Source organism: Suncus etruscus, chromosome 3, assembly GCF_024139225.1.
Source record: "Suncus etruscus isolate mSunEtr1 chromosome 3, mSunEtr1.pri.cur, whole genome shotgun sequence".
NCBI lineage: Eukaryota > Metazoa > Chordata > Mammalia > Eulipotyphla > Soricidae > Suncus > Suncus etruscus.
In genome coordinates this window covers 63,985,930-63,999,263 of record NC_064850.1, presented here as the reverse complement: position 1 = coordinate 63,999,263, position 13,334 = coordinate 63,985,930, and the positions used below count along the sequence as shown (strand labels likewise).

Sequence of the window (13,334 nt, the reverse complement as noted above, 5' to 3'; positions counted from 1 at the left end):
ATGATGCTAGCTGCTGTCACTCTTCGATGGATTCCTCTAACTGGGGAAGTATTTATCAAGCCATCTTGGGTTTTAGGGTTTCATAGATAATGGAAGATAAAATAATAGTCTAATTTCCACTCCCTCACCCACCCCCTCTCTTTCCCTTAAGCTTCTATTTTTAACATGTACAGTATCAGATGTAATATCCTGGTGTTCCTTCCCTCGTCATGACTCCTTCCCATAAAACACACACACTGCAAGAATCCTGCTATACTGGGGATGCTTCCTGTGCAATGACTTGTTTCTACTGAACTGAAACACTGAGAAATGCTACAATCTAAGAGCTCCCTTTGCATCTGGGACAGCAGAATCTACTTGATGGACATAGGAAACCATTCATTTCAGAAATGCCCCAAACTTGCAGTATTGTCTCTGGCACAACAGAATGTTGGTATGAGGAGTTTCAGACACCTCAGTGCCAGTTGAAGTTTGGCAGTTGGTTCCTTGCAGCTATTCTTAAAGGTATTCTCTTGGCAAGGATTGGAAAGTGGCTCCTATATATAATATTGAAGAGTTTTTTATTTTATTTTTTTTAAGAGTTTAGGTTCAGCTCTGTTTTATTTCTTCCCTTTGGGGAACATGGGGTTTTCAACAGTAAAGAATTTTTGAAGTTCTGTAGAGTTAGATATAAATGTATACAACTGTGAATACATGGAAAAATCAGTGGGGAGGGGGAAGTTGCCCTGTGTGAAGCAGACAATATATCAGTAGTAATGTTTTACCTCTCACATGTTTTTTGGGGGTGGAGGGTAGAGGATGGCCTCAGGGAGACAATCTGATAGGAAGAAAGGCAGCAGAATTGTTGGGAGTATTTTCAAATTGCACACTTTTTATGTCTCTGAAGTCATTGTTTATGGGCCTATCATGTCCAAGAACACATCTGTTGAATACAAAGGAAATGGAATGAGAGAGAAAGTAGAGCATATTGTTGACCCAGGCTCAATCCTCAGCATCCCTATTTGAGCTCCTCGAGTCTAAGTAGGATTGATCCCTGAGTGCAGAATCAGTAGTCAGCTCTGACCACCATTGTGTGGCCCAATAATCCTTGCACCCCATCCAAAACCACCACCAAAACATTAAAGAAGAAAATAAAGAAAAGAAAAAAAATTGAGGTTGAAGTTCCCTTTACTTAGCATTCTTTGCCATCTCAATTCTTTTTTGGGAATTAGGGAGAAAAGGGAGATTTTTTAGCACTGATTCATTTTTTATTAGATTAAGTGTATTGGAGCTGGAGAGATAGTATAGAGGAGCAGAACATGGTCGACTTGTGTTCCAGCACCCTGTATGATCCTCTGAGCCTGCTAGGAATGATCCCTGAGCAAAGCCAAAAGCAAGTTCTGAACACTTTGGGTATGGTCCCCCACTCCAAAAAAAACAATACAAAACAAAACAAAACAAAAAACAGTCAAATTAATTATATAGCAATTCTTTGTATAGCAATTGTAAGGCAAGTACCACAAAACAATCTGTTTGGATATATATTCTATAGTTGCCTCACTTTACTGAGATACAGAGAAAATGTGCCATTTCTATGTATGTGAATACATATGTATATGTATACATATGTTAAGAAAATAGAAAATAGACAAAATCATAGAAATTGTTATATACATTTTAGTAGAGTTCGTTAGTTTCCAAAGCATGTAGATTTCACAGAAGCAGCTAAATTTCTCAAAAAATCACATGTGTGCACATGCTCCCTGGGCTCACATGTTGGTGCTGCACATGTGTTACAGCATTTCCCTCTTGAGATGTAGAGTTTTCTACGTTTATATTTTAATGCTGAGGTATGTACTGGGGCTCTCTCTTGCCCACGTCACTATTTCTCTTTCTCATGTTACTATCTCTATTTCTCCTCCTCTCCCATCCCTTCCTCAGATTTTCCAAATAAAATCTGTTATTACTTTTAAAAAAAATCACATTGCAAACATTTCAATAATATAGCCAACCATTTATATTCAGGAGCTTATTTATTACACAAAGCAAAATATTCTTTAAAAAAAAAAAACCAAAATACTCTGACTTAATAAACATTTAAAATTTGAGTGACCTTTTGATTGTATATAACACAACATGAAATAAAAAATTAGCAATTACTAAGCAACTATACTACTTAGTAAACTATGATACAGTTTTTCCATAAGTCAGAGAGGACTTTTTGTTTGTTTTTGGGCCACACACAGTGACGCTCTGGCTATGCGCTCAGAAATTGCTCCTGGCTTGGGGGACCATATGGGACACCAGGGGATAGAACCACGGTCTGTCCTAGGCTATTGTGGGTAAGGCAGATGCCTTACCACTTGTGCCACTGCTCCTGCCCCAAGGACTTTTTTTTTTTTTTAACTAACTGGTATAGGGGAAAATAAAGAGTCTTTCAAAGAGTCCATCTGAGCCAGAGCAATAATACAGTAGGTAAGGTGCTTGCCTTGCATGCAGCTGACCTAGATTTGATACCCAGAATTCCACATGGTCCCTCAGCAACCCTAGAAGTGATCCCTGAGTAGAGTAGCACAGAGCCAGGAGTAAGCTCTAAGTTGTGCTGGCTATGGGCCAAAAAACTCCAAAATATTAAAAAAAAATAAGAGTTCATCTAAGCAGCTAGAACCCACTCTGTACTTTGCAGACCTTTGAAAGATGAAATTAAGCATTAGTAAAAAGCTTTGAAACATTATATATATATATATATATATATATATGTGTATATATATATACACACGCACACACAGTGAAAATACTTCCCTGGGCTATAATCTTTAAAGTTTATGATCAACCCCCTAGCACCACCAACAGTGATTCCTACTGCAGAACCAGAAAAAAAAGGGCTTTTGATTATTCTAAGATTTAATTTAAATATAGTAATTGCCCAATAGGCCTTAGTATTTGGATATATTAATGTTTAACTTTTAAGAAGTAATCTAGGGGGCTGGAGCAATAGCACAGCGGTAAAGTGTTTGCCTTGCACACGGCCAACCCAGGATGGACTCAGGTTCGATTCCCAGCATCCCATATGGTCCCCAAAGCCTGCTAGGAGCGATTTCTGAGCACAGAGCCAAGAGTAACCTGAGCACCACCAAGTGTGACCCCAAAACCAAAAAAAAAAAAAGTAATCTAATTTTTACTTGAGATGTTAGATAGCTACTGTTTAATGAAGTTTCTTTTTTCTTCCCAATGGGAGTTTCTGAAGAATCAAAACTGTTCCTCTTTCCTCCTAATACAAATACAGATGCTGCAAGAGTTTTAGTTTTTGAAATTAGAGATAGTAGCATAAAAACTGGCCGGGTTATTGGCCTATGGTAATATCCAAATGTAAAATGTCACAGAGTATACGTCAACTTTCTGTTTACATTTATAAATTTAAATATTTCTTAAAAATAAAGTCAAAGCATAAACTGACAATAACACAACTTGTTTCTGTTTTGTTCAATCCTATTTCTATTCAAAACTATTTCTATTATCTATGAGATGTAAGAATTCAGAGGTAAGACATACGTTACAACATTACTATATTATATTTATTTGAAATTGTTCATAACATTTAATTCAGGTAATCATTTCTAGATTGTAGTCTAAACCTGTCACTAATATATGATTATAAGTTTGTAAATACTTAACAATAAAAATAATAGTTTTATTGCTTCTGTCAAGCAAAAATACATGATCAATTTCTTTCTTTTTTTATTTTTTTATTTATGGACTATACCTGATGATGCTCAAGGGTTACTCCTGGCTCTGCACTCCAAAATCACTCCAGGTGGAGATTGGGGGATGATATGGACTGGTGGAGATTGAACCCACATTGGCCAAGTCCAAAATCAGCACCTTATTCCACTGCACTCTCTCCAGCCCCACATGAATAATTTTTGTTCCCTATTTTCCTTAATAGATAAAACCATATGTGTTTTATTTGCTTTACAGAATGTAAGGTTTTCAGATTTAAGAGTCGTATGTAAGTTATTTTTTAAGATTAACATTTATGGGCCCGGAGAGATAGCACAGCGGCGTTTGCCTTGCAAGCAGCCGATCCAGGACCAAAAGGTGGTTGGTTCGAATCCCGGTGTCCCATATGGTCCCCCGTGCCTGCCAGGAGCTATTTCTGAGCAGACAGCCAGGAGTAACCCCTGAGCACTGCCGGGTGTGGCCCAAAAAACCAAAAAAAAAAAAAAAAAAAAAAAAAGATTAACATTTATCTGAGCTTGTATTTTATAATAACTAAAGCAAAGTCTAAATCTAAGTCCTAAAATCACAGGTCTCTAGAAATTTTATCAGATTGAGGATTCAATAGAAATGAAATCAGTAGTGGATAATGTGAAATTTTTTTTGAACTTGAATTCGTATTTTAAGAATTATTTCAGAACAAATCTGCCCTGGAACTTTTTTGTTTTTGTTTTTTTTTGTTTTTTTTGGGGTCACACCCAGCAGCTCTCAGGGGTTACTCCTGGCTCTGCTCAGAAATTGCCCCGGCAGGCTCAGGGGACCATATGGGATGCCGGGATTCGAACCACCGACCTTCTGCTCTCTCCGGCCCTGCCCTGGAACTTTTAAGTTTGTCATTCTAATTTACACTTTGGTGTTTAAGAAGAAAAAATTATCCCACTACAGTTGTAGGTGGTAAACAATATAGTTTCTAAAGTCTCAAACAGTGCTTAGAAATACTGAGACCCGGAGAGATAGCATGGAGGTAAGGCGTTTGCCTTTCATGCAGGAGGTCATCGGTTCGAATCCCGGCGCCCCATATGGTCCCCTGTGCCTGCCAGGAGCAATTTCTGAGCCTGGAGCCAGGAATAACCCCTGAGCACTGCCAGGTGTGACCCAAAAACCAAAAAAAAAAAAAAAAAAAAAAAGAAATACTGAGACTTGGGCATACTTCTGTGATACTTAAGTAACATTTTCTAAGTTTAATTTATTTTTGAGCTTTACCCTAAAGAAAAGCCTTCAAAAAATTAGCACACAATGGCTTTCTAGTCCTTTCTTTCCAAAGCCTCTAACTTTACCAGAAAAGGTTTAGAAGAGAAAGTAACTTTTATGTAAGTTTGATTTTTTTCATTACTTAGCTATCTTTCAAGGACTAGCATATTGATTTTTCTAATTAATAGTCTATGTACACAGATGCTATTTTTCTATTTTTATTCACAAGAACTGCCTTGCACAGCCACTGCAAATGATGTGCTGAAATGCTATCTTATAAATGCTCAAGGTACACTTCTCTAATGTTGAAAAATAGAAAAATAAATGGACCTTGATGAAGTGTGTCTTCTTTTGTCTCTTCCCAGGAAAGTTGATTTCAGGTATTTCTACTGCTGAAATGATTAGCGTTAACAGCTTTTTCCCTCCATTTTCTTTTACAGGGCCTCTCCATCTTCCTGATCTATGGGGTGTGCAGCGCAGAGGTAAGTCTGCTCGGTGTATCTCAAGGTTGACAGAATGAATGAGCGAAATGACAGGTTTCTTATCTTGATAACTGAAGAACAAAGTTGGCTCTTCAGATGAGTGTCCCCTTGCCCTTCAAGCTTGAACTAGCCTATACGCATCCCAGCAGCCATTAAAACGCTGACACCTAAGTAAAGGGACTAGTATTTTACCACTGCCTTAAGTTTTGGGAAGGTTTGGTCTTTTCTTTTCACCTGTAAGTGATGCTTGACAACTTACAAGTTCTACAGTCTTAAGTGACAGAATGCTCTCAGACAGTTGCTTAAAGTGGGAAAAAAAAAAACCCACTTCTTGCTAACTCAAAATGCTCATTAAATAATACTGTCTTTTGAAGTCTTTGAGCAGGCTCCGAGGATCCCCTCAAAGGTTAGTTAATGACCATTGTAGTTTCAATTGTGCGACTTCTCTGAGAAAGTTATTATTTAATAGGAGGCTTATTTAGCTAGAAATCTTGAGAAACCTTTCATTTAAACATCATGTCAAGAAATCATAGTTCCTTTAGGGAAAACTCTCATCATTGATAAATACTATTAGGAAAGTGGTTTAGATTTTTGCACGTTCAATATGATAACCAGTGCACTCTTAAAGACACTGAATAAATATTTGAATCTTTTTTCATCTACCTTTGATTTCAGTCATTGACTTGGTCTTTTCCTCCCCTGAAGACAAAAATTGCCACGTGCTTGCATTCCTCAATATTTTACATAAAAGGGCAAGGCAAGAGGACTCTAACGCAGCTCCTACAAGGGTTGGGGGGGGGGCTCAATTTTCTTTTCATAAATGACCTAAAAGGCAGGAGGCAGCAATCTAACGCGGCAAAAAAGCACGACTCATTGAGGCAGACTGAGCAGGTAGGTCTGTGGGCATTTACAACACCCTTGAGGAGGATGGAAATAGGTGCGGGGGCGTGTTTTACAAGACTGCCACACCTGGATGACACTCGGGGCTGCCTTTCCCAGTAGCCTTCAGGTAGGTTGGCATCAAGACAGTTTTTTTTTTATTCCTTGCAACGGTAACTCGCTTGCGGTTTTAAAGGAGCCTTCCTCCTCGAAAACGCAAAGGACACGCACCCAGAATCAGGGTGACCCCATCTCATCCAGTCATCACAGGGTGATAACTGTAAAAAGAAAAAACAAAAAGCATTCTACTTTTCTTCCTAGTCCAGAGCCTTAGGAAACGTCAGGCAGGCTTGGCAGCGGCCATCCAAGTCAATCCAGGCCCCCTGACAGGGTTTGGATTCTAATTCGACCTCCAGACTGTCCCCTGAAAGGCGAAGTAAAACCCCCAACCGACCATCCGATCCTCATCGCCCCCCTCCACCAGATTTTCTATCAGCCTTTTCTCTGCAGCTCCCACGCCACGACGCCGCCAGCAGCGCCCGCCTCACTTCCCGCCCCTTCGGGGGAGGGCCCGCCCTGCAACGCGGCTTTTCCCCCCCAGGAGCCCCGCCCCTCTCGGAGAATCCGACCAATCACATTGAACCATCTCGGAAGCGGCTTTTTTTTTCTTCCCTTCCCTTCCTTTCCCAATCCCCTCCCTTCGTTCCTCAGCACCAACCGCCCCCCCCTCGTTCCGCCCCATAGTGATGGACAGGCCGCGAGCCTGACCGGGCGGAAGCTGCGGCGCAGGCGCAAAGCGGGGACGCGAGCTCTCCCTTCGGGCCGGGAGCCGGGGGAGCTCCCAGCATTCCCCGCGGCGCGGCTGCGCAGTGCCGGGGAGGCTTTTAATTCCATTGTGGAGAGGACGGCGTTATTTTTATTAACTGGAGGCGACGGCGGGCGGCGGCGGCGGCGGTACCCGTAAGTGTTGCCGGTGGGCCGGGGGCTGGGAGAGGGAGCGAGGCGGAGGGAAGCGAAGCGGAGGGAAGGGAAGGGACGGGACGGGCGCGCGGCGAGGCGCGTCGGAAGCGCAGCGGCCGAGCCTGCGGAGCGAGCGTGTGGCGTGCCGAGCCGGCCGGGGCTGGGAATGAGGGTCTGGGCTGGGCGGCGGCGGCGCGGGGGGCTCGGTCTCCGGTCCCAGCTTTTGCCTCCTTCTTCCCTCTCGCTCCGCCTCTTCCCCAGCCAGGCCTGCTCCGGGGTATGAAAATCGGCAGCGGGTTCCTGAGCGGCGGCGGCGGCGGCGGCGGCGGCGGGACCGGCGGCAGTAGCGGCTCCGGCGGCTCCAGCGGCTCCAGCGGCGGCGGCAGGAGGGGCGCGCGCGAGATGGAGCCCAGCTTCCCGCAGGGTCTGGTCATGTTCAACCACCGGCTGCCCCCGGTCACCAGCTTCACCCGGCCGGCGGGCGCGGCCGCCCCTCCCCCGCAGTGCGTGCTCCCCAACGCGACCCCCGCAGCCCCGGCCGAGCCGCCCCCCCCCGCCGCCGTCGCAGCAGCCCCCGGTGGTGGTGGCCCCGGACATGACTTTCAAGAAGGAGCCGGCGGCGTCCTTCCCGTCCTCGCAGCAGCAGCAGCAGCAGCAGCAGCAGCAGCAGCCGCCGCCGCCGCCGCCGCCGCAGAGGACCTCCTGGGGATTCTTGCAGTCTTTGGTGAGCATCAAGCAGGAGAAGCCCGCAGAGCCCGACGAGCAGCAGCACCACCACCACCATCATCACCACCACCACCACCACCACCACTTTGCGGGGCTCTTCGCCGCCGGCGCCGACGAGCAGCAGCGGTCGCCGGGCCTCGGTGGTGGCGGAGACGGGGCCGGCCACGGCGTCATCCAGGACCTCAGTATTCTGCACCAGCATGGCCAGCAGCAGCAGCAGCAGCAAGCGGCCCAGCAGCAGCAGCAGCACCACCACCACCGCGACGTGCTACTCAGCAGCAGGACTGACGACCCCCACGGCAACCACGAGGAGCCAAAGCAGGATGCCAATGTCAAAAAGGCAAAGAGGCCAAAGCCAGAATCTCAGGGAATCAAAGCCAAGAGGAAGCCAAGTGCATCTTCCAAACCATCGCTGGCGGGAGAAGGGGAAGGTGCCATCCTGTCCCCCAGCCAGAAACCTCATATCTGCGATCACTGTAGCGCTGCTTTCCGCAGCTCCTATCACCTGCGGCGCCACGTCCTCATCCACACCGGCGAGAGGCCCTTCCAGTGCAGCCAGTGCAGCATGGGGTTCATCCAGAAATACCTCCTGCAGCGGCACGAGAAGATCCACAGCCGGGAGAAGCCCTTCGGCTGTGACCAGTGCAGCATGAAGTTCATCCAGAAGTACCACATGGAGCGACACAAGAGGACGCACAGTGGAGAAAAGCCATATAAATGTGACACTTGCCAACAGTATTTCTCACGGACCGATCGGCTGTTGAAGCACAGGCGCACGTGTGGGGAAGCCATAGCCAAGGGAGCCGCCAGCGCAGACCCCGCGTCGGCCTCCGCCTCGGCTGCGGTGGGGACGGCGAACCACAACAGTATGGGCAATCTGGCTGCGTTGTCTCAGGGAAATACAAGTTCCTCGCGGAGGAAAGCGAAGTCGAAAAGCGGCATTGCTGTGGAGAACAAGGAGCAGAAGCCCGGGAAAGCCGGCGAGTCATCCCTTTCCAACAGCATGAGCCTGCAGAGTTATTCGGTGGAGATGCCGTCCGCCTCTTCCGGCGGGGGCATCCTGGGCCCCGGCATGGAGGAACTACAGAAAAGGGTGCCCAAACTCATCTTCAAGAAGGGAAGCAGGAAGAGCAATGAGAAAAACTACCTTAACTTTGTGTCGCCACTGCCAGACCTGATTGGGCAGAAGCCCTTGTCTGGGAAACCCAGTGGCTCCCTTGGCCTGGTGACCAATAACAGCGTGGAGACCATTAGTCTCCTCCAAAGTGCAGGTGGCAAACAAGGTCAGATAAGTAGCAATTATGACGATGCCATGCAGTTTTCCAAGAAGAGAAGATACTTACCAACTGCCAGCAGCAACAGTGCCTTTTCCATAAACGTGGGCCACATGGTCTCGCAGCAGTCTGTCATCCAGTCTGCCGGTGTCAGTGTTCTAGACAATGAGGCCCCCTTGTCACTCATTGACTCCTCAGCTCTCAATGCTGAAATTAAGTCTTGTCACGACAAGTCTGGAATTCCTGATGAGGTTTTACAAAGTATTTTGGATCAATACTCCAACAAATCAGAAAGCCAGAAAGAGGATCCTTTCAGTATTGCGGAGCCCCGAGTGGATTTACACACCTCAGGAGAACACTCAGAGTTGGTCCAAGAAGGAAGTTTGAGCCCGGGCACCCAAACGCCTGTGAATGATAAGGCAGCCGTGTTACAAGAATACTCCAAATACCTCCAGCAGGCTTTTGAAAAATCCTCTAATACAAGTTTTACTCTTGGACACGGTTTCCAGTTTGTCAGTTTGTCTTCACCTCTCCACAACCACACTTTATTTCCAGAAAAACAGATATACACTACATCTCCTTTGGAGTGTGGTTTCGGCCAATCTGTTACCTCAGTGTTGCCATCTTCATTGCCAAAGCCTCCGTTTGGAATGTTGTTTGGATCTCAACCAGGTCTTTATTTATCTGCTTTGGATGCTACACATCAGCAGTTGACACCTTCCCAAGAGCTGGACGACCTGATAGATTCTCAGAAAACTTTAGAGACTTCATCTGCCTTCCAGTCGTCATCTCAGAAATTGTCTAGCCAGAAGGAACAACAGAAAAACTTGGAGTCTTCGACAAGCTTTCAGATTCCATCTCAGGAGTTAGCTAGCCAGATAGATCCTCAGAAAGACCTAGAGCCTAGAACAACATACCAGATTGAGAACTTTGCACAAGCGTTTGGTTCTCAGTTTAAGTCGGGCAGCAGGGTGCCAATGACCTTTGTCACTAACTCTAATGGAGAAGTGGACCATAGAGTAAGGACTTCAGTGTCCGATTTCTCAGGGTATACAAATATGATGTCTGATGTAAGTGAGCCATGTAGTACAAGAGTAAAGACACCCACCAGCCAAAGTTACAGGTAAGGTCCCCAAAGTGGCCCGGCTGGAGGTTCTTCTAATGTAATTTTGTTTTGTTTTGAGAACACTGCCATTGGAATGTTTCTACACGATCCTATTAAGAATAATGTAATGCCCTTTCAATGCAACTTTTCATATTTAGTTTATTTTGTTAGCGTGATTTTAGCTCTGTTTGTATTATGATTTTTAATCAAAATCAATAGATTAAAAATAGTTTGACCTTCAAAGTGACAATGTTTAGCAATCAAATTTACATGTGTAGATCGTCAGGGAATAGCCCAAAAGTTTTAAATGCAAAAAAGAAAAAAACCCTCTATAAAAAACAAAAAAACAAAACGCAAAAAAAAAAAAAACAAACACCCAATTTTGTTCTAGGATTAAGGTTTATTCTAATTGCTTTATTCTCAGGAAAGTGTAATAACGCATGGAAATTCTGTACGTTATCACTGTAATGGAATATCCAATTTACAGCTAGTATGATAAAACATTTTATCATTTAAGTAAGGGATCGAAAAAACATTTCAAATTGCTCTTTCTAAGGGTTGATGTGGTATATACATTTCATCATTTATGTAAGGGATCGAAAACATTTCAAATTACTGTCTCCATCTGGGCTGATCCAAATTTCTGAGATGTTGGCTACCTATATATATTTTTTGTTGTTGTTGTTGCAGCTTTTAAAAACTTACTCTGAACGTCCAAACCACATTCATTCCAGCCTGGTAGAACAAATCTTATTGGATCTTTGATCAAAGCCTGGAATGATAGCTTTAATAAAAGAAGGAAAATAATAATAATAATAATAAAAGCACCCTCTCCTTTTCCTAGCCATAACAAGGCTGTAGTTCATTAAGAGCCTCCTGACAACTGGCATGGGTTTGAAGCCCAAGAAGTTGGTTAGTGGTTGGTTCCAGTATTAGAACCAAGTTGGAATTAAACTCTTTGTAATTGGGGTATGCATTATTTATTATACATGGCTTAACCACATCATTCTCTTGTCTATGCTGGTACATATTACCCACACACACTTTGGTTTTTATGTTTTTTGTCAGTCTCAGAGTTCTGGGCTTTTCCTTCTTCCCTGCTCTCTCAATCTTGACAGTTTTAGTTTTAGGATGACTCACATTTCAGTTGGTAATGTATCATGCATTTTATATGCATCTTCTATGCCTAATGGCATCCAAATAATAGGATAACTCCTGCTACCCCCACCACCATTTAAAAAAAAAACCAACAGTACCCCGGTGTAGATTTCCATGTATAATGAAACCTCACATACTCAGCGATAGATACTAATAAAGTGGTAATTCCAACTGGTGAAAGGACTAGCATGAGGGATGAGTGTGTTTGCATTTAGTAATGATACCAGAACCTCTTTGTGAAATTGCAGCCTTTGATGTACATTTCTGAAAGGGTGCATTAGTCAGTATTGTACAGGGGTCCTGTAACGTCATCCAAACTTGCTCTGAATGCTAATTGCCATTTGAAGCTACTGATAAGGTAGTAGCTCTGCTCTAAACCACTTTTTAGCAATTGTATTTTTTCTTGATTATATTTTTTAATGTACTTTGATGTTTATGCTGATGAGTTTTTTATGTACTTTTCAGTGATGTTTCAGTCTTATGTACTCTTCTGGCGTCAGAAAAGTACCACTGGTTGTTTGCAGTCTTATTGTGTAATCAGCCTACCACAGGCTTCCATGTATAATAAAGTAATTAATATTGTGCAAGTGTAAAACACTTCTGTTATGAAAGCAGTGTTTGGAAAATAAGAAATTATAAAAAAAAAATGGTTACAAAATACTAGTTAATTTCCTTTCCCACTTTGCTCCCATATGCCTGCTTTATTTACCAGGCTAAAGGGTCACTTTTTTGTCATTGCAAGATTCTTAGAAAATGTGTTTGAATCTCTGAAATACACTCACTACTAAAAGTCTGTATTATTTTGGTAAAGTGCAGTAAGTTCTATGGGTACAGAATACATGCTGTAATCTCCAAGGATGGAGAGGACCTTTACCACTGTATCTTAAGCTGTATGATTTTTCTCCAGTGTTTTGTTTTATACAGGCTTTGAATTTCTTTAACTTTTATTGTGTGTACTGAATACTGCATATGTATTATTCTGATTGTTTCCTCTAGTTTACTACCAATAAAAGATGTTAATCACAAAATTGAAAGAAAAGGAGGTATCACTTAATATACAGCTAACTTTTTTTTCCAGATTTTTTTCTATTAACTCTGTTGTATAAAATGTCACATCATTGTTACCACCTGCATCTTGGGGACTTGTATTTTTGTCGTACTTTTAAAACTTCAGTCTTTTCTTGTTCCTAGGTTTGTCTCATTTGAATGTTGGTTGAATTTTTTGTGTTGGAGACACATGACATGGAACAGTAGAAATTAAATGTTGTGTAAGTTAGAACATTTTCTTCTTGAGATTGGATTTGTCATCCTAAATATTCCAGAGAGCTTGTTAAATGATGCTTTATTTTAAATTAGGTTCCAATATCATGATTCTATCTAGTGCATTTTTGCCTCAAAAATGCAATGACCCTATGACATGAATAAAAATGGCCTAGAGCATTAAAAATGCTTAAAATAGAAAAATTAATTGTTATGTCAGCTAACAGTTTTAGAAAAGGATGAAGTGCTAAGATATTGAAGATGACAGTAAAACTGTGTTTGAAAGTAAATATGTTAAGAACTTGTAAGTGTGGAGAAAAGTATAGATCACTATAAGATGAGGAAATTGTGCTTTAAAAATTGTTAGAAATGTTGAATTTGTAAGAATAATGTATAGGATTAACAATAACAAAAAGCCTCAACTTCAAAGAGTAGACTAGATCTTTGAAGCTTTTTTTTTTTCCTATATGGGGAAATGATAAAAATTACTAAGCACAGATGTGTTTCTATTTATTTAAATTTCAGTAGAGAAATACTTGTGGC

The 13,334-nt window shown here is 42.9% G+C and overlaps 1 protein-coding gene across 1 annotated transcript; it reads left to right on the top strand.

Moving 5' to 3' along the window:
- The first annotated feature begins 7,547 nt into the window (after positions 1-7,547).
- ZNF281 (zinc finger protein 281) lies at positions 7,548-12,559 on the top strand. The gene is given in 2 exon segments (XM_049770624.1): positions 7,548-7,808; positions 7,810-12,559. Coding segments are annotated over 2 exon segments (2,847 nt in total). The 3' UTR covers positions 10,396-12,559.
- The last annotated feature ends 775 nt before the right edge of the window (positions 12,560-13,334 follow it).